The sequence below is a fragment of the Choloepus didactylus genome, chromosome 7 (assembly GCF_015220235.1).
Source record: "Choloepus didactylus isolate mChoDid1 chromosome 7, mChoDid1.pri, whole genome shotgun sequence".
NCBI lineage: Eukaryota > Metazoa > Chordata > Mammalia > Pilosa > Megalonychidae > Choloepus > Choloepus didactylus.
In genome coordinates this window covers 152,419,064-152,444,300 of record NC_051313.1, presented here as the reverse complement: position 1 = coordinate 152,444,300, position 25,237 = coordinate 152,419,064, and the positions used below count along the sequence as shown (strand labels likewise).

The 25,237-nt window shown below is 36.5% G+C and overlaps 1 protein-coding gene across 1 annotated transcript in view; it reads right to left on the bottom strand.

Annotated features, from left to right (window-relative positions):
• GMDS (GDP-mannose 4,6-dehydratase) overlaps positions 1–25,237 on the bottom strand; it is a 646,510-nt gene that overhangs the window by 339,097 nt on the left and 282,176 nt on the right. Inside the window, exons 5-6 of the mRNA XM_037844924.1 lie at positions 19,865–20,057; positions 18,979–19,083 (exon numbers count right to left, since the gene is read on the bottom strand). Of these exons, the coding sequence (XP_037700852.1) occupies positions 18,979–19,083; positions 19,865–20,057 (298 nt within the window). The remainder of the gene's footprint in view (positions 1–18,978; positions 19,084–19,864; positions 20,058–25,237) is intronic.

The following is a 25,237-nucleotide window of genomic DNA, read 5'->3' as shown; positions in this document are numbered from 1 at the left end:
GAGACTGTGCATTACCTACGGCCTGTTAAAGTTACTGCAGCACACTATGTGTACAGGAGTAGGCGATCACTTTGGTATCCTCAATATTCCCCACCTACACAGTGGGAGGGGAACTGTCAAGAAGAAAAAGATAGATTTAGAGAACTAAAGAAACTATATTTGCTCTGCACGATCTGGATGATATGAGAATAATTATGCCACCCTGTAGTATATATTTATTTTTATTTTCACTTTAGACAGAATAATTTGATTTTTATGTTTTACTTTATATGGAGTATATGTGTAGTGGGGGTAAACGTATATAAACAGAACAGATGTATCTAAAATTTTTCTCTGTTTTTGCTCACTCAAGTTCTCTGACTCAAATAAAATGGCCTGTAATAATTTTTCACATAACAGGCAAACTATAGTTTTTTCCTTATGAAATCCTGAACCACAAGATCATCTTCTCTTTGTGGTTCTTCCCCTTCACAATGGGCCTCACTTCCTGTGTGGACAGATGATCAAGACTGCTGTGAGAGCATTCCAACACGGCAACACAATGAGGTGACTTCAACACAGCACTGAAGCCAAATTCCTAACTTCCTGGCTTTGTTCTTCTGCTTAATCCTTACATTAAAATTTTATATACACACATTCATTGTCAGTTTGAACTTTCTATCATACTACCATAAAGTACACAAACATAGTATTCCTGTGGTCAATTATCTTCTAAAACAAAGTTAAAGAAAAAAGGAGAACTGATTAATTTTATAATTACCAGCATTAACTTGAGACAATGAAATTGCCTTTAATATATAAATAGTAGCACATTTATTGCAGTTAATGAGTTTGATTAGATGTTAAAGCATAATCTTTACCACAATGTATTACATCAATAGAAATTTTGTTTTTTAAATACAAGACATAATATTGGACATCCTGTCATGATTAAGCAGCAGCAAAGGAAGAAACCTTGAGAGGATACATCAAGTCTTACTAGAAACAACTCTTCCGTTTATCATATTACGTATAATAACTTTTTTTTTTAATTTATATTTGCCTATGGCCCTCTAATTATACTAATTCCGAAGAAGCAAGGTACACTGAGTGTGTCATAATTTCTGCTGTTTGTGTATATACATGTACAAATGATTGTGCATGTGTGTGCAAACATACATACATATATATGTAAAATTTTCCCTGGCAGGACCCAAAAAATATTTGAAGTAACCACAATTTCTATTCCACTGCCCAGTACTTCATCTAAAAGCTTTTGATTTAAAGATTTTTCGGAATTAGACAAACTACAAAGACAGTTTGGATGATATTCATTGGAAAACAAAAGTCATTCCAACTTATCCTGAACCCCACGTGAACCTATGCCTTGGGGCCCTGCAGTTCTCCTCTGTCTACCATCTGCAGCTACGATGCACATGGTTTTCTCTGGCTGCCCCGCTGAGATCTGCCTGGGCCATGGCTTGGAGCAGATAGGGTGTAGAAAGAAAAGACACTGAGAATGTCATGGCTGACTGACCAGACACTGAGATCAGAGAGATTATACCTCATTTGCTCACCAAGCCCTGCCAAAAGCAACACTATTTAACTGCAGGTACTCAAAATCCCACAGGCATGTTTAAAGGAATCTCAGGCTTAAAAGAGGACCATTCACAATGTGCATTTGTTGGGGACAGCTACCACCTTTTGGTAACTATTTTTAAATATGTGTTTAAAGAGAAAGGTTCAAACTGTTCTGCTATTTGCACCAAATGTTTAAAGTGTGTTCAAATATAGAAATCAAATTCATAAATCCCTAGTTGAGTTTCTCAACCTCAGCACTACTGACATTTGAGCAGGATAATTCCTTGTTGTGGGGGATGCCTTGTACATTATATAGTGTTTAGCAGCATCCCACTGGCTTTTACTCACTAGATGCCAGTATCCCCTCCCTCCCCGCCACCAATGTGACAACCAAAAATGTTTCCAGACATTGTTCTCTGAGGAGGGGAAACAGCTACCCAATTGAGAACTGTTTCCTTAGTTAAACAAATCAACTCTGATGAAGACAAAATCTTACAAAATTAAAACTAAATATATATATATATATATATATATATATATAGCTAACCTTACTCACAGATACAAGAATAACCCACTGTTTTATCTTAAGTATCTCTATTATTTGATATACTAACCAAACTATTAGAGAACTAACAAACGTGAAATACTTACATCATGAGACATGAGGTGAATTTTCATTCTAAAATCAAACTGAATTTATCAGTCTGGTCTTCAAAGGAGGGGTCTAGGCTGGAAGTACACATTTGGGAATCATCAATGTGTGGCTGGTATTTAAAGTCAGGACATTGGCTGAGACCACCAAGAGAGAGAATTAGGCGAGAAAATAGAAATGGTCTATAAACTGAGTTCACTACAATGTTTAGAGGTCAAACAGATGAGAAAGAACCAGCAAAGAAGAAGGAAAAGGAGTAAGCAGTAAGGCTGAAGGAAAACCAACAGTGTGGTAGTATCCTGAAAGTCTGAAAAATGTGTTTCCAGGAGGGAGTATTCAATGAATGAAGACTGAGGAATGACCCCTGGATATAGCAACACAAAGGTGATTGGTTATCTTGACTAGAAGAGTTTCAGAGGAATGGGGACAAAAGTGTGCTTGGTAAGGGTTCTAGAGAGAACGGTGAGCAAACTCTGGGAGTTAAAATCTAGAATATGGGTTACCAGGAGATAGAAAGAGGGTAGAGAATGGGCAGATGATGGTTAAGGTGTACAGAATGTTTAATAAGGTTGATTGTAAATGTTCAGAAATGGATAGAGGTGATGATAGCACAATACCGTAAGTGTAATTAACCATGCTGAGTGTGAGTGTGGTTGAAAGAGGAAGTCTAGGGTTGTATACGTCACTAGAAGGAAAGCTAGAGGATAAAACCTGGGACTGTGTAACATAGCAAAACCTATTGTGGATGATGACTGTGGTTAATTGTACAAATATAAGAAAGTTCTTACATGAACTGAACAAATGCATGTCACTACTACAAGGTGTTAATAATAGGATGGCATACAGGAAAAATACAATTAGTGCAAACCAAAGACTATAGTTAACAGTAACATCACAATATTCTTTTATCAGTTGTAACAAAGATGCTATACCAAAGCTTAGTATTAATTATGGGGGGTATAAGGGGTGTGGGATTTTTTTTTTTTTCAGAGAAATAAGAATGTTCTCAATTGATTGTGGTGGTAAATACATAACTATGTGATTATACCAAGCGCCACTGATTGTACACTTTGGATAGACTGTATGATGTGTGAATAAAACTGTTTTTTAAAAAATAATGCCCTAGTAAGTGTATTTTTTTCATTGTAATTTAACAAACATGTCCACAACTACATTGAATGAGAGTAGGATGGGAAGAGAGATTTTAGAGGCAACAGGTGCAGACAACTTTTTTGAGGAGTTTTGCTGTAAGACAGAGAAGGAAGTGAGATTGAGATGACTTTATTTAAAGACGGTAGAAAAGGCAGCATGATCTGTATGCTGAAGGGATAGATGTAGTGATAAGGGAGAAAGCGATGCAAGGGAGAAAGGTGAAGTTTGCATGTCTCTGAGGAGGTGATACTAGAGAGGAGCTAGTGGACAAATGGCAAGTTGGCTTCTTTGATAGAAGCATAGACAATTTACATGAGGAAACAGGAGAGAAAGTAGAAGGAGGGCCCAACCACAGATAAGCAGTTTGGAAAAGTTCTCTTCCAAGTGCTTTTATTCCACCTCTTAAATTTTAAACATAAATATCCCCATGTCTGACCATAATATGTTAACCTTCCATCTCCATTATGACTTTACCTCTCATGATCCCACTATACCTGTTCTTCAAATACATTATAATTCCCAGTCCTTTTGATGGCTCAGGTACCCCTACCCTTTAGTTCCTTCCTTTTCATATTTTGATCCATTATTTCCACCATTTTGCTGTGAATGCCCTTAATTCCTTTGCTTTCCTAGCTGTTCTACTACAAAACTTCAATATCTGCTGAGGTGCTCTCTGAGTGTGCAGGAGAACAGTCACGCACCTATCCTAATCATGTTCTCCGACTCAAGCTAAGCTCTTAAGGTCAGCAAGCCCAGGCCATTTCTCCTTCTCTGAGCATCCGCTTCTCTTTGTGAGAAACACCTCTATCCACATGTTTCTACCCAAATGCCACACTTCAAGAATCACTTCAATGGAAGGATTTCCTGAGTCCTCCCCCTCCGGAGGGGTGAGCTGCCTCTTTTCCATGCTCCCCAATCATCCCATACATATGTCTACCCGCTCTTATCACACTTCATTGTAACTTCTGGTTTACTTATCTGTCTGTCTCAATTGTGAGTTTTTTCATGATAAGCATTATATTCTTCTTCTCTTTCACCAGGATCTAGAACAGCGCCTATCACGTGACAGGTGTTCACTAAACATTTTTGGAATGGGAAGGGAGGTTAAGTAGGGCTATTTAACAGTTTAAAGAATAAGATATCTTTTCATTTATAAATTTAGTATATAATCAACTTAGTTCTTTTATTTCTTCTGCCATAATTCCAGATTCTCAAGAATAATTAAACTCTTAAATTGTATATTTGCTTTATAAGGACACATGCTAATAAGCATAAAGATAAAATCACAGACATCAGTGAAAGACAAGGAAACCATCTAGTCATACTATGCAGCTTGTCTCTTCCAAGACCCCTTAGTCAGATTCTCTTCTCTGACTCTTTGTAAGGATCTCTGAATACTACTTTCACCTCTACAGTAAGATGTTGGGGAGAGGGAGGGAGAAAGGAGGAATATAATACTGTCCTGGGAGACAATTTATATAGGAATGAAAAACTCATGGGAATAATATAGAGATATGTATATCACCTTTTGAAATCAACTTCTTTTTGTAGAAATGACCTGTTAACATTTTAAAAAATAACTACTCCCACATCATTCTATATTATGAGCGGGCTGTATTTCAGAAGTGATACACAGAGCTACGTCACAGATATGACAATGTCCGTTATTTGACAGTGCTCGTCATACTAAAACCTCTTGGATTAAGTTTTCTCTGTAGCTTCCATCTCAGCTCAGAACTGTACTGACATTTAAGAAGTAAAGCAGGGCCACTTCATATAAATTTAGTGTTCCAAGTAACTTAAGAAAAAAAATCAAAACAGTATTGGCTTATAGCCATTCCAACATAAAGACATAAAGACTGCAAAGTAAGAAAATCTTCAAAAGGCCTTTGATTCAAACTGTTCATCTGATAGAGAATGGGGACAAGACAAATGTCTATAAAATGAGGCAACTGAGTTTCCTTCCACGATAATCTTACTTGGCTCTCATGATACGATTTCTGTTATTCTCTCCTGTCACAGAAATGTAAACATATGCAATACTCTGAAAACAAATGAGTACAAGTGATATTTATTCACCCAAGGCAAGCAAGTAACATTGCCTCCTCTGTAATAACAGTTCTTAATACTTGATCTGGACTTTAAACAGTTTATAAAATACTTTTCAAGAAGGGTCAGACTCAAAGGACAATAATAATTAGAAACAAAAAATGACTTCTAAGTATTGTGTGCATCAGTAAACACTGCTACAATTGATAATATTATATATAATATTAATTGTTGATAATATTATTTATATATGATATTATGGGATGGAAAAACAAGGCGGGAGAATTACAGCTTTCTTATTTTTATACAGTCTCTATCCTGGAAACACGTCCGTGCCTCATCGTGGCTCACCGTCTATCCGGAGCTCCCCACGGAGATTGCAGCACACCTCTGAGGTGTCAGCAGTGACAGGAGCCACTTCTGCATCGCTAGGCAGGGAGGCATAGATTAATTTTCTGTTTTAAATTTAGGGAATGAGCAAAAAAAGGCATTTGGTCAGTGATTGACCAGACATTTTTAAGACATGTTGACACTAGACCATAATATGCAAGGAGATACACTGTTACACAAATATTTCTCCGCCCTGGAAGACTTGTCTTAAATTTTAGACTTTGCATGTACTGTTCTTGAGGCCCTTATTTGATTGGCATGAAAACAATGTCAGCCAGCTGCAAAACTTCAATATTCTTCAAAATCAGTTAAAAATAAGTATCATTGCCATGAAATAAAAAACAGATTTAACAATCATATAGAACATACAAACAGAACATAAAGAATCCTGAAACATGAAGTTATCTATAATTCTATAAGATTATGTATCTATCTATAATTCTATAATTCTGTCAGCAGTATGACATATGATACGCACAGGACAGACTATATAATTATAATGAGAGAACGGTTTTTGAAAGTTAACAAGACTGAGTTATAAGATAGTTTGGTCATTTATTGCCCCAGTTTCTATGTCAGCTACATGATAAAATTCAGTGAAAGAATTTGCTTCCACACTTGGCTTCATTATTTCATTTTTTCACCAATTAAATTTAGGACTTAAAAACTCTTTTTACTCTTTAATTTTTAAATCTACAATTATTTAATCCTAGACCATTTGCTTCCATCAGCAAGAACACTTCTGAATCACTTTCTACTATCAGAGGGACATGTACTCATAAAATGCAATTTAATGTTTTAATTTTAAAAAAAACAAAGTAGTAAAAAAAGAAGAAATAACAAAATGACAAACATTAACAAAGGTCTTGAGGAAAATTTAGAGGTTAAGAAAGGCAGTTGATGTGACCAGAATAAAGCTCATTTTGGGAAATAATTCAATCAATGGTTTAGGTGAACTTAAGAGCTGGCATAATGTGATGGGTAACCCATAGATGCTAGAGACAGGCTGCCTGAGTTCAAGTCCTATGTCCTTCACTTAGAATGGGAAAGTAATTTCACCTCTCTAAACTCAGCTATAAAGTGAATATAATCATACCTATTTAATAGTTTTATTATGAGGATTAAAAGAGATGAGTGAAAAATGGAGTACCTGGCACATGGTAAGGGCTAAATGTTAGCCGCTATGTCATTGTTATTATTAGTAGTATGACTAACAGTTCTATAAGTTTAAAACCTTTTAAAAATGTAAGTTGTTAGCTCAGGAGCCCTCCACACTTCTCAAAAAGGATTCATGTTTAAAAATTCCATTCTGTAGTAGATGGAATCATGTCCCCCACAAAGACATGTTTCAAGTACTAGCCTTTGGTCATGTGGGTGTGAACTCATTTGTAAATGGGATCCTTGAAGATCCAATTAGAGGAAAAACTGAAACAGGGTGAGCCTTAATCCTGTATTACTGGAGTCCTTAGAAGCAAAGGAAATTTGGGTACAGAAGTAGAAGTCACAAGAGGGAACAGAAAAAGACCATCATGTGACATGGCAGAGACTGACAGCAAGCCACCACCAGAAAGCCAGACTTCAGAGAAGGCATGGGCTGCTGATAACTTGATATTGAACTTCCAGCCTCAAAATGTGAGCCGATAAATTCCTGTTTTTTAAGTCACCCAACCTGCGGTATTTGTCATAGCAGCTCTTGGAATCCTTAGAATCCAGCACAAAGAACATCAGCTTGTGTCAGAGACTTTGGGGGAAGGTGGCCACAGACCATGCTCTCCCCGTCAGCTACAGTAAAGCAGGGAAGTGTGGCAGGGCCACTGCCCTGGACACTAATTATGCAGGGCTTCAACAGTACGTTTCAGCTTCACCCCTGTGGGTGTGCTAGGCAGCCCCACCCCACCTTGGCAGTGCCATCCAGGCCTGAGGTGTATAGCACTGGAGCTGTGTGACTCTATCCTGCAATCCCCACCCCACAACTCCATTCCAGAAAAGCAATTTTGTTTTCATAACCATCAAACTTAATTAATATAGTGTTACTCAGCTGTGTCTACCAAGTTCTCCCATTTGTTTTTTTTAAAGATAAGTATATGTGTCATTTGCACATAGAGCATATTAACTCATTTTAGAGCTGGATGAGGAAGAGTAGATAATATTCATTTCACTACATTTTCAATTCTGTGTCTTCTACTTGTTTCCTATAGGGCGTATTTGCCTTTGTATGAAGATTTAGAAAACCTCCCTAATATTTGTTCAGCATTTCAGGCTGTCTACCATGAGCTTCTGAGATTGTAGACAGTTTACAGCTGCCCTGTGAAAATCCTTTCCTCTTCCTTAAAAACAGGTTTTGTTCCTTTTGGACAGATCAAATGTTAGGATCATTGAGAGCACCTAGGCCAGGGTTAAGCTGTTTCCTGTGTCGTCCTACCCCTACTTCACTGATAGAATTAGGCTGCATATCTGTCTTTCTCATGGTCAGGGAAGTATTTCTTTGTGATCAGATTGTGTTTTCACTTCCTTAATTGCATCCCATTATGGGCTAGTTATCCTTATGTACATAAGCTTTAGCGACTTTTTAAAAATCTTAAACTTTCTAGACATTTAAAAAGTTTTATTGTAGTGTTCTATCTTACTCTGGCAGAAATCAGCCTTCCATAACATAAAATTTGCTGACTCTGGGAATTTTTACTCTACCTACCATTAGGGTCCACCCAGACTAGAAGTATCTGTGGAACAATACCTAGAGGTATTCATTAAGCAAGGACTTTATGAAGATGCAAAAAGGGGTTGATGAGAGTGATTGGGCCCAGATGCCAATAAGACCCAAATACAAGTTACTGAATGTGTTTACGTAACTGGATGGCCCCGGGTTCCATCAGCTTGTAACTATGAATGGGGTAACAGCAGCATTAAGGTCCAAGTTTTGCTGACTCAGTATCCCCACCAGTGATGCAAGACCATGGTCTCCACAACAACTCTAGAAGTTCCTGGGAAATGTTGCATCTTCTCAAAACATACAGTTCTCACCTTCATGGCATGAAACTACTTAAGGGAGATACCACAGCCACTGGTAACCTCCACAAGAATGTTACCTGCCTCTTGGGCTACTGGTCCTCTGAGAATTCCAAGTTGCAGTCTCTGGGGCCTCAATGGCAATGCACATCCCTCAGTGAGCTGCGCCTCCCCTGGGAATGGGAAATGGGGAAAGGGGAATGTCTCTCCTGACTCAGGGTCTTGTTTGTAACCTGACCCAAAGGCATATTTCTTGTGTCCCTACCTTCCAGTTTTCTCCATGAAAAAACCAGCCTACACTGTCAACCACCTCTCATTTCTTGTATACAGCTCAAGGGGTTGCCAATCCCACACTTCATCTTAATTAAGGCTAAGCTTAGACTATAATTGCCATAAATGTATTTAACAAGCATCTGACAAACTGTAAAGGATATTTAGCAGTTCAGGCAAAAATCTCCAATCTACACAGGCATGCACACAGGCATGCACACGATGATCTTAACCTAAGGAATGGTTCTGTTCTGTTCCAAGCAGGATTTTCTTGTTGCCCCTTGAGACTGGTGTGCCCTGCTGGTTTTGTTTCCAGAAGCTTATCATTAGGGTTCAGTATCAGCTCAATAACTTGCCAAATGAAGTCTTTAAGCACTGAGTCATTATCAGTTGGTTTCTATGCAAGGCCTGGGTTGGGTTCCTACCCTGTGTTTCTCAAAATGCTTATTGTGGATTTGGAGTGCTGTGACTCTTTTTCTGATCTTCCTATTCTTTTCTTGCAAATAGTATTTTCTCATAGAATAAGTCTTTTGTTTTTTAGTGTGTTTTTTTTTCTGCTAGGGAGAGTCATATGGGTTTTAAATTCTCTATCCAGAATAATCTTTCCCGGCCAGAATTTAGTCTTTAAATGAAATCTGGAAATTAAACATCCATGAACAACAGAAGCACAGTATATTATTCTTCTAATGCTTCATGCTCAAATTCCACAAATTCCTTTATCAAATCTTATCTACCTTACATCACTTACAAACCTCTGAAAGTTTAACTTGTCCAAGGAAGAAAAGTTGTCATCTCATTATTCATTTTTCCCCTTATTAATCCCACTTTTAACGTTTTTAATTGCAAGGTGCCACACATTGAACCTACTTCTCAAGATACAATGCTAATAGCAGTGGTGATAATCATCATGATGTGCTAATAACTTCACAGACATTATTTCCTTTAATGCTCACAACAACCCTAAGTGAACACTATTATTACCCAATTTTATAGATGAGAGGACTGAGGAACTTGCTAAAGTCGCTTATCTAGTAAGTGGTGAACCTGGATTGATCCAGGCAGTTGAATACTTCAGTTAAAGGGGAGAACAAAATTCTGTAACAAACAAAAGGAAAGCTTTGATTCAAACTAAATTTTGAAAAAAAGTCATTTTGATGAAAGATTATCCTATAATTAACAAAATTTAAATTATAAGTGCACTTCAGTGTTTCTTCTTGGTAAAGCTAAAAAATGAAGTGGTTTTTCTTTCTATTCTACAATTTTTTGACAAAAATGTATCATAGCAATAAGACATTACGTACTTCATATAAAAATTTCACAGGACCATTCTTAAAAAAATACTTATATCATTAAAAAAATACATAAAGGTGTCATTAATTTTCTCAAAAGTCTTTCACAGGCCTTTGATATTTATCCATAATTCTTTCCTATTGATTGCTATCTTTTTTTAATTTCCCTAATTCAAATGTTAATTGATTCAATTGCCAGAATCTCATTTATAAATAGCTTTTCCTGTGATTCCAGCAATTCTCAAATTCTAGCTATATTTTTTACTTTTGCAATTTGTGGATTGACTACTCCAATTCATCTGTAAATATCATTGATACATTCTTTGTTTTCAGTTCAAGATAATCTCTAATTGGCAGGCCCTGCTGGATTCCTATTTTTCTCTGCCATAGTCTTATATCAGGAGCCACCTGAATCCCACTAGCAGACATGGTCTCTCACCTTGGAAGGGGAGAAGTGAAGAAACATTCTCTCAGATTCAGCATTGAAAATACAGGAAGAGGGAATAAGGGAGAAGGGAAAAGAAATAAATATGTACTAAAAATCTACAATATTAATCTTTCTTGTGTATGTTCTCTCATTTTATCCTCACAATGAACCCATAAGGAAGGTGATGTATATTGCCTCATTTGTCCTCACAATGCCCCTCCATGTACAGACGAGGAAACTGCGGCCTTATTAAGTGACATGTCCAAATGCAAAAAGTGGGTAAGAGGCTGAGCTGACTCCTTCCCAGGCCTGGCTCTTGAAGAGACCGCACTCCATGCACCGTGCACACTGCTGGTTAATGTGGGGAGGTGCATTATATGAAACCAGACAGTCATCAGTTTGGTTTCAAATGTAAATGTCACATAAATCATGAAACATTTAAATAAAATCTTGAATTTAATTTAACTGTCCCAGAAGTCTCACCTCAGTGGGTGGGAGGGACTTCATTTGGTTTAGTGGTAATAACCACCTCCATTAAACCAAGTATTGCTTCAAAAGTCTTTCATGTTTAAGCAATTACACCTCATCTCTCCACAGAGAATAATATGGGCCAGACAGCTTTGTGATCTCCAAGTATACACGTCATCTGTGAAGAATCATAGTCTACCAATGTAATGGTAAACCAGATGATGTCACTTTGTGCCCCGACCAGAAAGGCCACCTAGAACCCAGTGGGTCCGAGGTTAGTGGCCAACAATCTAACCATTTACACAAAAACAAAATGGCATTGTGTAAAACCTAGAATGCTTTACTGAGTTCTAATGTGATTACTTCATCCCCTGATTGCACAACGTGCAGTCAAATTTATTCCAATAAGTTCAGAGTATGATGCTCATCTAAAAAACTACAAAGTACCTTTAATAGAAATTTAAATAAAATATTGGGCTATTTGATATTGGTTTGCCTGTTTCTTGATAGTGCTATAATGGCATGATTTATACTTGCTAGCTCAGACTGGCAGACACAAACAGTAATTTTTAAAAAGATTATTTTATACACACACATGCACACATCTCAAAGGCAGAGTAGTTGCTGTGTATTTTGATTAAATAGAAACAAGTTCAAGTTATTTCATTTCTATGATGTATTCTATCATCCTCTAATGCACTAAAATATCTATGAATTCTAATCATTTTAAAGGAAAATTCTCATATATGGTGAACCACTCACACTAATATTGTAATCCTATGCATTAAAAGATTATCTTATATCCATTTTAATGGCTATCTTATACCAAAACCAGAAAAACAGCTTGTTTCCAAAGGAAAGCTTTGTTTTTGTCATAATTTATGATAAAAGGTAAACATACATTTTGTTGGAAGCGGATTGATTTGAGGGTCATGGATCCACCTTTCCTTGGTTCTATGGATTAGTGGGTCACTAAAGTGAAAGTTTACCCTCAAATGATTGGAATAGCCTTAAAATTACAACTTGGTTCTCTGGGGTTTGCAGTAGGCCAGAATACATAAGGTCTAAATAGCTTTAGATAGAACTATTTAAATTGGGATTTTTTTTCCTCTTGTGTTCAGGTAAATGTTTATTAAAGCTCAATGAAGGAGTTACTGCCATATCTGAGTAATATGTAAAGAAAAATGAGATCCTATTCTTATCAATGATATTCATCCAGATTCTGTGATAACTTTTTGCAGGGTTTCTCAATCTCAGCACCACTGACACTTTGAGTTGGATGATTCTTCGTTGTGAGGGACTGAAGGCTGCATGGCAGCATCCCTGACCTCTCTCCCCACTACATGCCAATAGTCCCCCCCACCACTCCCCCCCCGCCACACACACACCAGTTTTGAAAACCAAAAGTGTTGCTAGACATTGCCAAATATCCCCAAAGGGGGCAAACTCACCCTCCCCTTGCCCTTTCCCACACTTTACCCTTCACCCCCAGTTGAGAATTACTGTCCTAGAATTAATCTTACCTTTATTGGAACAAATAAGAACAATCTTTAGACAAATGAAGAAAGTGGAAAATTATCCAAAGTTTATATGAACTACAGTTAAAAAACTTCTGAAGATTGATTCATGATAATACATATGGTTAGGCATTTTAAGAGGCAAAACATTTGGCAGCTAAAAGAAAATGCTTTTGTCTAAAACTAAAAACAACAAGTTCATGAACCTTAAAATGTCAGATTCCCTTGGTCAGGTGAATATGTGTTTTGATTGATACATATTTATCACACTTGTATTTAGAAGAATGTGCTATATCATCTAAAAACTGGCTCATTATCTAAACAGTGGTAGTACAACATTCATTTGAGATAGTCTCAGGCTGTTAATTATGGGTATATTTAAAGTACTTTATAACTTCTTATTGCCACACGATTTTTAATGTATTTTGTATTAGTTCTATTTCCTCTCATTGCCAACTTCTTGATGATACTCAAGATCATAAATCATTTACTTCATATCACATTTAGATTTTAACAATAAAAACTAATACTGTATTGTGATTACTTCTGGTATATCTGGAAGGAACACTGTCTTTAACCAAACTAATGTCTTCTACAAAAGTTAAAAGCAATTGAGATATGACATTTCCAAGCCTCAGCACTTGTTTCATTCTGAAGTCTAAGTACCCACTCTGCCTTATACAGCTTGATTTGTTCCAGTTCCAACTTCAAAATTCATAAATAGGCTAATTCCACAAATACACACATTGTTTACATGATCTCCCCTGCCCCCAGGGAATATTTCCAGGCTCAGTGTTGACATTTGGTAGTTTTGAAGCCATGGACAACTCAATCTCGTGCTGCTTCAGTTTCCTCATTGATAAAATAAATATGATGGAACCATTATTAAATTCCTTTCTATCTCATAAATTCTATGAGGGTATTTTGGGAGAATACATACAGGTGGACATGAACTGACTGTGCTCTAAAAAGCTCTTTCAAATTAATATTATCTAATGGGTTAGTATAAATTTTTTTTATTAAAAAAAGTTTTAATCAGAAAGGTCTGGTTAAATTCAATATTAACTCAAGCTCTCAAAAACCTTTTCAGAAAACAAACAGGTTCAAAGAGAAAAGCAAGCAGCTGGTGACAATTCTTTGGTGGAAAAATAAGTTGCATACTTAAACAAGCTGCCTTCATGATTATCCAGCCCAACTCTGATCAGTTTTGTTTTTCAAAAATAGGTTTCAAGATACATCACAGAAACCATATAAATACTCTTCAGTAGTACAAAATTTAACAATGAAGTTTAAAGATAGAGCAAAAGCCAAATATGACAACACACATAAATAATTTATAACCTAAGCCTTTTCAATCCCAGAAAACTAACATAGGAGATCTCACTGAATGTTAACATACATAAAATGAGAGCTAATAATAACAAACAGAATCTTAAACATTTTTCCAGCAACCAAGCCACAAAATGGCAGCTTAGGAATACTATTAGCATGTAGTTTTTCTTCTTTCTCACCCAATTGTTTTATTTAGGTAAATCTAATTTAGATGAATACATATAAATCTGGGTAATTTTTTTCTTACTCAATTACTATCATTTCTTCCTGTTTACCATTCCCTTAATTTTCTCTGGCAACATTCCTTTGGTTTGAATAGTTGAACTTAACAAGTTTGGAACCTAAAGTGAGTATCAGCTCTTACTGGAGTAGCACTTTGGAAATTCAATCCTAGAAAAGGCAAATTGTGACAACTGCAGTAGCTTGTTGGGACTGACAAAGTTAAGCATGCATTCACAATGTGACAATGCTGCCGGCTGATCACTAGGAGAATGGCTTCTATTGAGTCCCATGGCCCAGGAGGATGGTTGGTATAAATTTTAAATCAAAAAGTTAGAAAAAATAGAAGCATGTGTGAACTTCCACATATACATAGAGAAATGTGTACATTAAACTAGTTAGGCAAAATGCCTCCACAAGTACCTTTAGAGTATGAAATCACTGAAAAATAAAGTAAAAATAGCTGATATGCATAATATTTTTCACTATTATAGTACTTGCTGCTGATAACAGCCAAACTACTCTGATTTGCTCAGCCGGGAAATGGTAAAAAGTTCTTCTTAATTAGGAAAGAAAATACAAAATTAAATGAGCATATGCACCAGCCTCTTAGTGGTATTTATTAGGCTCTCTTGAAATTCTAGGGAAAACAGAGAGTCCAGCAAGCAAAGAACTCCTAGAGAAAGAAAGGCGGAAATGGAATCTTTTTGAAGCCTTGGGCAGCATAGTCATATTTCACATGTAGAAGAGAGCACAGTTCAGAGGTTAGTTGAACATAGGAAGGGAGAGAAAAGAGGAAAACCTACTGGGAGGAGATTAAACCTTATCTAGAGCTAAGCCAGTGTCCCATTCTTACAGACTTAAAAAAAAAAAAAAAAAAAAAGAAGAAGAAGAAGACAAAAGTAAGAGTGGGAGGTAATGGAAGAAATAATATTTCATCATGGAACGTGATTTCTTACTCAGTCTAAATAAAGGTATCCCATGATGATGCCAACTGCTAGTAAACTAGAGGTTATGAAGTAGGTCTACCTGGCTGAACTTCACCCCAGTCTATATTCTGGAAGTCACTCTATTGCCCAGAACTGACCTAAGGCTCTACAGACTAAGATGAGAAAACATAAGGATATTAAAAAGCCTCATCAGACCCCACTGGGGTGCTGTGTAATGTATGGTAAAAACACTGATTTAACATTTCCTTCAAATTTGGAATTCCAAAACATATTTGCATTTTTGCTGATGAAAATGGAATTATTGAGGAAAAGTTTTTAGAAAGATTAACTTAAAATACAAGGTAGCTAAATTCCAGGTAATTGAGATTTATGTGTGTTCTGACGGTAAATTTCCTCCGCATTCTTAATACCTTAAATGTGACATGAATTTTACACTGTAATGGCATTTTGCATTCACAATGTTATCTGACACTTTGTAGTAAGTAGTTTAGGAACTGTCTTCATTGTAAGGCTAAGTATACTTAGGATCAGAGGTTAAGTGACTCAGCAAAGGTCATAGCACTGCTCAGAGAAAGAACTAGAAAGACTCTCCATCCCCAGGGGCTCGGGATTCCACCCCATGCTCCTCCTTCCCTGCTCTGCTATCTTCATGTGCCCTGCCGGAATACATTATAGCGCTCAATTTTTCAGGGACTCAAAACGCATAATAGCCATATGTCAAATTTTGTTGGTCCATTAGAAAAAGAAAAATGCTTTCCCAGAGCTTGGCTAAAAAATCTGTTTATAACAGAAGAGGCCTGGAAGACATTGATGGGCCAGCAGAAAGCTACAGGGCAGCAAACAGCTGATTACTCTCAAAATTTCTACAGGTAGCAATGGATGAGGAGCCTAAGAATGCACCGTTATTAGTCTCCAAGCTTGTCTTCAGCGATCGCCAACAAATGTTTTCTGTCAAGGGTCAGACAGTAAATGTTTTAGGCTTTGCAGGCCTCGCCATCAAAGTTCGAAATCCTATCTTGTAGACAATTTAAATGGGCATGGTTTTGTTCCAATAAAACTTTATTTCTAAAAAAACTGGTGGACTTGGTTTCACCCTTGGACCATAGGTTGTCACCCACTGGTTGAGAATACATTCACATTTAAAAAAAAAACAAAAACACTTCCTGCATACTTTTTTTTAAAGTCAAAAATCCTCATGGAAAAATGTTCATGCAATCAAAATGGTCTTTGTCAATTATGTTTCTTTACAAAAAAAGTGTATATCCCAAAAAGCTGCCCCAATTTGGGCTCTACTAATTGGGCATTTATGATTATTTACTGTAGACTAGAAAAAAAGTCTTTGTTCCATATGGTACCAGGGCACAAAAGGACTGATGTATAATTGTCCAAGCTACCTAAGAAGATAAACTCACTTAAAGTGCTACAGCAAATTGTAGGCACACAAACTAAGATTATTAATTAAAAATGAATTTATCAGTTTATTAAAGTATATCAGACTGAATCTTTACTTCAGAATACTTTGCTAACTTTAATTACTATATGCATGAAACCAATAAAACCACATTTATTTAAACCTATCTTACAAATTCTTACTGTTCTCCATTTCAGACTGCCTAGCTTTACAGTCAGTAAAGTTTTACTGAGATATGAAATGTTTATTTGTTCATTCATTCATTTTAAAATATTTATTGAAAACTTATAGTGGAGAGGTACTAGAGATTTAAGAATAAAAACACAGTACTGCCATTAAGTAATTCTCAGTCTGGCAAGAAAATCTTAATTAAAAAAACAAAGGTAATCTGGGGGTATTATTAGCAAGTTAGTTTAATATGAGAATTAATTTCCCAAATTCAAAAAATGTTACAGGTATCAGGTATTAGCAATCTAATCAAAGGAAAGCATCATTCCTACACATACCACTATATTTTTAACTTATTTGATTATATAAATAGAGTAAATATGGGATATCACTGATTTCTAGATTTATAATAAAATGAAACAATGCAAAAATTTTTAACAATGTTTAACAAAAGCCATAGTTATACAACAGTATATACAAAATAACCACATTTGTATGCTTAAAATACAAATACATGGAAAATTTCTGAGTGGATGGTAGCAGTGGGCCTGGGATTGGGCTAGGAGTGAGTATGAGAAATGGAGTATTTTTCTCTTTATACCCTCCTCTACTGTTTAATTTTCTTCTAAATAAAAAAGAAATATTACTTTGTAAATGCATTTTTTAAAGAAAGAAAATGATTAACAAAGGCCAGAAAAAAACAGTTCTATAGTTCTCTTTACAAGGCATACACAGATAACAATAAGAGAAGATTTAGGGGTGCCGGGATGATGTTATTTTTAAAATTTTCACTGTACAACATAAGAATGTTTTTCCCTCTCCTAACCTGATTTACAATTGACTTTTATTTTTCCCAGGTGGAAAAGATGAAGGGGTGGGAAACACAGAAAACCTAACAATGTGTCTAAATGTGTTTGCCAAAAATAAAGGCAGGGATGATCCTTCACTAAGCAGATTACTTGAGTATCCTGGCATACCAAATGCTGCAGGGAAGTATGGCGAAGGTCACCTTTTCCTTTTCCTCTACCAATGACACTCAGAACCACAAAATTAATTAAAGAAATGTTTCTGGCTGCTTGTTAACTTGTTTTCCTTTCAGCAAAAGAGATGACAGGCTACGTTTTTATGCTTTAAAAGTCTGTCATGGGAATTTTTCACTTTTGAAATTATAAAATAAAACATATTGACACTAAAAACATCTTTATAAACCTGTCACTTTACTATTTCTTCATGACTTATTGGTTTAATTATGTGGCTTTATAGTCTCATAAAATTTCATCGAAAAAGTTATAAGCATACTAGTTGTTGGGCATGAAACAACTTAAAACATTGGACATCTCATTTATTCTCAGGCTAAAAGATAACGAAATTTAATATAACTTCTTAGAATTACATTATATAGATAATTTTATTTTGTATGGAGTGCATATGTTTTATAACAAGTTCTCATGCTTTATTAAATTAGAAGTAACGATAGGAAAGTACAGTTTCTTATTTAAAATATAATATTGGGAACAAGAGAGCTAATATCTTTCTAAAAGTCTCAGTGACAACTATGAAAAGGTAACAGGCAATTCAAACAAATAAGGTTTTCTGAAAAAAATAATGATCCTTCTAAATATAAGAATTGATTTCAAAATTATTTTAAGAGATAATCTAGACGCATAGGAATTTCTGGTATCAATTTAATGGATCTTAAAGAAAAAATATTGAATGTCCAAATGATTCAAAGTAAAACAAAAACAAAAACAGATTCTACAAGTCATTTCTACATGAATAAGAGTGACTTTCAGAAACAAGCATTAGTTTACACTGATTCTTGCATTCCTGTGGTAAGTCCTAATACTCAGGTTGAAAGCATGTTTGATAAGCCCTTCTAATGAAAAGAGTAAAATCGGAACACTGTTCAGCTTTTCATGTTGAATAAGAAAAACATAAGCTCAATAAGTAATTAAGACTGGATTTACATTTCTTCATTTACCATTTCTGAAGTTCACAATAGTTCAAAATAGGTATAAAAATTTTCCCAGTCTATATAGTACATATGCAGAATATACACACAACCTCTTTAAATGTTGTTTAAAGCTGGAAGGCTCCTTGATTAATATATTTACTAACCTCTTCTGGGACTCTCATGATTGAAGAGAATGCCATTCACCGCAAACAGATTATATGCCTCACGGAAGTTCACCACAATCCAATAGGCATAGAGTTTTGCTGCCCCTGTTGGAATATTTTAAAAAACAAAGTTTATTATAAAAGGCAGTGATTTTTACTCTCTCTTAAAGAAGTAACAATTTGCAAAAATTACAATTTTTAATGTATCGTGATAGAAAAAAAAAAAAAAAAAACGAATCAAAAGCCAAAGAAAAAATAAAGGTTCCTTTGCCAATTAATCATGTTCACGAGGAAGTATTTAACAATTTCTTACTTTTGTAGTATCCATAGTTTGTTCTTTCAGAATCTAACTAATTCAAACTGTAGTGTGTGCAATATATCGAATTCTCCCTTTTTAGTTTTAAGGAATTAGAAAGTGAAAAAAAATTAAAATTTTATCACTGAAATCTTTTGTGAATACTCTTTTTACAATTATATTAGATATAATGGTTTTGTTCTTTGTTTTTTTTCTTTAAGGGTTTGCGCTTGGGGAGACTTTCATCAGGGAAATAAAAAACATGAAACCTTATCACTTCAGCACAATCTCCCAACAGTTCGATAAACATAATCGTGTTAGGTCTAATTTGCCTTTTAAAGGAAGGGTTGAATGAACACGGACTGGTGAAGTGAGGTGGTAATTTCTCCCCAGAGGCAATGGCAGCAAATACTTTTATTTAGCAATTTATAAAGGTATGCTTCCCAACAAGTCCAGTCACTTTACTCTATCTTAATGTTAATCTCACACCAAATGACTTCAGCCCTGAGACATGAACGGAGACACACACACGCCCCTCACACCCACGAGAGAACGCTGTGATGGGGCATAGTTGTGCAAGCACATTCTCACCATATGGGGACCGAGGGTAGAACGGAGTGGTCTCCTTCTGGGGTATTTCCTGAACTTTCCCATAAAGCTCACTCGTGGAGGCTTGGTAGAACTTCACAGAGTTGATAAGGCCACAGGTCTTCACTGCATCCAGAAGGCGTAAAGTGCCAACTCCATCAACATCTGCAGTGTATTCAGCTAGGTCAAAAGAAATCTGGAAAGAGCATTTGGAGTCAGTTCTTCAATAATGGACAGCAACAACAAAGATACCAAGAGTGGTGACAAAAAACTTCACAATTTCACAGTTGTAACTTTGAAATGTTATGTTTGTGAGAAAGCAGAAGATATTTTCTAATAGCAGAATAAGATTGCGGATGTCACCTATTTCTAATATTAGATGGCTGGAAAATATATTAAGAAATTCATATTAATTAACATTGCAGTAACATGAAGAATAATTTAACCACACTTATATCACCTCTTAATTCTAAACCTAAATCCCTAAGGCCATGTTTCCTAAAGTGAAAACCACTTGCTCCTCAGAATCATCAGGGGAGCTCCTTAAAAATTCATATGCAACCAAACTTCTGGGGGAGGGAGCCTAGGAAAACTACATTTTTAACAAACCCAAGTTGATTTTTATGCCCAGAGAAGCTTGATAACATGTGTTTCACTTTATTTTTAAAAGGATTGTTTTATTTTCTATTTTTAAGTTACAAGAATGATTTAGCAGTATATTATGTGTGTGTATATATATACTTTTTTTATCATGAGGCACACTGCATAATGCAAAATGCTAATGTACATATGAATTAAATGACTTCTAAGAGAAGGGTGTTAAGGAATACTCAAATAGTCTCTGTTTCTTTAAAGTGTTTTTAAAAAATAAATGTGGCTGAAGTATTTTTTATATTACTGTATACACAATGAACAAACTAACCTAGTATTAAAATCCCCTAAAATAATGAGGCTGGTAGCAACCATGAAAACATCTGTCCCTGGTTTATTCATAGGCCAAATCCAGATCTGACGCCTTGTTCAGGACCTCAGTCTTCACCCAGGAAAAATCCTTCTCTGGGGTGACTGAGGTCATTTGACTTTCTTCTTTGTCTAGTCCTGACTTACCCCTGAGCAGAAGCTGGCAGCTTCACATATGCACAAGTTATTTAGGGAAACTGGGTTATTGTTCACCAGGGATCAGCTCAGAGGACTAAACTCACTTCAGGCCTGTGAGGAAATCTCAGGTGGCAGCCATGAAATAAAAAGGAAAAACCATGTTTCACCTACAATCTTTCAAAGTCAAGATAGCAAACTTTGAGGCCATTTTGTTTTGTAATAACAATTTGTCAAGATATAATTTACATACCTTAAAATTCACCCTTTTAACGTTTACAATTCAGTGGTTTTCAGCCTACTCACAGTATTGTGCAATCACTGCCACCATCTAATTCCAGAACATTTTCATAACCCTGAAGAGAAACCCTGTAACCATTAGCAGTGACTGTCCCATTCCCCCTTACCTCCAATCCACTTACTCTCTCTATGCATTTGCCTATTCATATAAATGGAATTATATAATATGTGGACTTGATGGCTTGTTTCTTTCACTTATCATAATGTTTCCATTTCCTCTGAATATATAACTAGGAGTGGTACTGCTGGATCATATGTCTGTGTTTAATGTTTTGAGGAAATGCCAAACTGTTTTCCAAAGTGGCTGGATCATTTCAGAACCCCACAAGCAATAAATGCAGGTTACAAGTTCTCTATATCTTCATCAACACCTGCTGTTTTCCATCACTGTTTTTTAATGACAGCCATCTTAGTGGATGTGAAGTGTTATCTCATTTGGTTTTGATACATATTTCCCTAATAACCAATGAGGTTGAACATCTTTTCATGTGCATATTGTCTATTTGTATATCTTCTTTGGAGAAATACCTATTTGATCCAGTTTTTAAATTGGGATTTTTTCTTTTTATTGTTAAGCTGAAAGACGTCTTTCTATATTCTGGAAACAAGTTCCTTATCAGATACACGATTTACCGTTTTTTCTTCCATTATGAGGTTTGTCTTTTCACTTTCTTAATAGTGTCCTATGAAGCACAAATGTCCAATTTATTTATTTTTCCTTTTGTCACTTATACTTCTGATGCCATGCATAACCCAAGGTCACAAAGATTTACTCTTATTTGCTTTCTTCTAAGAGTTTATCTCTTCCATTTAGGTCCTTGATCCATTTTGAGTTAATTCTTGTGTATGATATGAGGTAGGAGTCCAACTTCATTTTTTTGCAAGTGTAAATACAGTTGTCTCAGCACCATTTGTTGAAAAGACTATTCTCTTCCCATTTAATTGTCAGAAGTCCTGGCTCCCTGGCTGAGGAGACAGGGCCCTAACAGGGACCTCAGGAGATGGGGGCCTGGGGGTCTCTGGGCTACCTGTTGATGACCCTCAAACAAACTCTGAACCTCTCTCTGGGCATAGTTTCCTCATGGTAATAGTGTCACAACCATACAGTTATTTGATACTTTACAATTCAAAAGTGCTTTATTTTGACCTTTATAACAATTCTCAGAGAAACTGTACAGAGGTTCAGAGTCAGAGCTGCTAAAACTATTGGCCAGGGGCAGCAGAATTAGGAGGGAAAGTGGGACTTCAGGTTCCTGGAAGGGTGCTCCTCATGAAGTTAGGGCTCAGGCTTTTTCCAGGTAATCTAATGAAAGCCTCAGACACGCAAACAAAAAAAAAATTCACACGCATGCGTGCACACACACACACACACACACACACACACACACACACAGTGTTGTCCATAATGTCTGGAGATTCACATTCTGCAGCTTAAGAAACTCATGAATCAGGTCAAGCCACAATTATTGTTTATGTATAGGCTCATATCCAACAATATTTGCACTGCAGTCTTTTTGATGGGATCAGTTGAGACTGAATGGTAAAAAGAATGTGATTTATTTTCTTTCCTTGGCTTCTTTTTCATTTATACACAGGTACATGAAAAGAATAGCTAGTATTTTGGGACTACTCAATAAAGGCTAGACATTGTTCCAAGCATTTTGCATGTATATGCTATTTAATCCTAATAACACGTAAGTACTAAAACCCAGGCACAAAGGATATAGAAAGTGAACAACTTAAAAACTCTTACTTATATTTACTAATACTCTTACTTATACTAGGCAATCCATTGTCATTGTTCAGAGGACAGAAACCATGGAAAGGAATTAAAAGTAGTTGACTGAAGATAGTAAATGAGTGAATGGGGGAAAGGTTGCATGTGTGCAGGTTTTTAGGTAACCCCTTCAAGAATTAAACATATGTTTGATTTAATGTTGAGGGAGGTAAGATTGGCTGATGAGCCTAATTGTTTACACATTGTTATAAGACATAGCAAATTAAGTGGGTCCCCTCCCCATTTTTTTTTTTTAAATCAGAACAGTACTTGGTATCTTAATAATTTCCCAATGTTATGAGTGTGATTCTGAAACACTCCAAAATATTAAGCTAAACCGGGGCCAGGAAAATTACAGCCTGTGGGTCAAATCTGTCCTGCTACCTGTTCTTGTAATAAAGTTGTGTTATTGGCACACAGCCACACTCATTCTTTTATGTATTGTCTACAGTTGCTTTCACCCAAGAACAACAGAGTTGAGTAGCTGTGAGACAGAATGTATTTCCCCCAAAGCCAAAAATATTTACTATCTAACCCTTTACAGAAAAAGTTTCCTGACCCCTGAGCTAAACCATGGTTAGGTCTGGGAGCCAAGACTGAGCAATTTTTTTTGAATTTTCATCATTATTTTTCCTGTATCTTCACAATACCATGGAATGATTACAGGGTATTTTTCTAATCACAAAAAGAGAGCTACATTTTTGGTTAACAGTAGAAACATAGTTCTACTATGAACATAATGAACAAAAATTAGACTGATCAAGGAAATTGAAATTTTCTAATCCTACAAAATACTGTCCTTTGCTCCTCTTTTAGAAATATTTTCTTCACTTGGCTCAGGAACCCCACATCCTTCCAGTTTTCTTCTTACTTCATTGGCAGCAACTTTCCCGTCCTGCTCCGGACCCTCCCATTTCCACTCAAACCGTTTGCCCCAGGCCCTGGGCTCCAGCCTGGACCCTCCCCTCCCTGTGCCCACCCCGCAGGCGCCTCGTGTAGTCCGTGCCTTGAAACCCCACCTCTACGCTATGACTCCCAGATGGCTAGCTCCAGTCCTGCCTTCTCTCTTACACGGTGGCCTCATGGATCCTACTGTCTTCTTGACATGCCTTAACCCTTCCATCTCCATAAATGGCACCCACTTATCAACTACTTGAAACAGAAACAGAAACTGAGAAATCGCCCCTGATTCCCACTTTCCTTTGCAGTTCACCATTTCTCACCACTTCCACCTCTAGCATCCTAATTGGGCTGCCCCCATCTGTCCCTTGGACTACAGCAATAGCCTTCCCATCAGTTCAGTTACAGTGCTGTCACCCTCTGTCCCAGGCACTTCTCCAGCTTGGTTGCCTGCTTGTCTTTCTCCTCACTAGTGACCAGCCATCCCAGCCACACTGCTCCTGGGCTGGGGCCCGTTTGTCCCTGCTGTGAGCCTTTCCACCTGCTTTCCTTCCTGTGTAGCACACCCCTACTTCCCCACCACCCCACTCCCTTGGTTCAAAAGTCACCTCCTCAGGCAAGACTTCTTTGCCTACCTCTCTATCTAGAACAACCCAACATGTGTCTTCTCTATGCTGCTTCATTTCTTCTTTATTTAATACCTTATTTTACCTGTTTGCTTATTAATTCTCTATCTCCCCAATTAAAACGCAGGTTTTATAAGGGCAGGGATTTTATCTGGTCCTCTACAGTATCTCCCATGCCTGAAACATTGCTTGGCACATTGTTTGCTGAAGGAATGAAGACAGCATATAAGCTAATGAGGAATTTAAATGTCAAATATTAAAAAAAATAATTTCAAAAAACCCACAAAAACTAGTAGAAAAGAAAACGGGCTACTGGAATGGCAGAAGGTTGATAATGTCACTGGTAATGACGTAATAGGCAAAATTTCAAAGGGCAAGATGAACTGAAACTGTAGACATAAAAATATGACAAAGGTATACCAGGTACACTACATAAAGAACTAGAATTCAGAATGAAGAAGAACCATCTTAGCCCATCATTAATGAGGCAGGGGTAGGAGGAGGTGGTCACGGAGCAGCATAAAACCCTCGTTAGGGGCTGGAACCCGTTCACAGGCACTTCAGAAGGGTCACAGGAGTAAGAAGGCCTCGAGGGACCACAGGAGGTTCTGAAGTCAGAGGTAAATGGTGAACTTAAGTGCAAATATAAAGCAAATTGTTCTTAACATTCAAAGATAT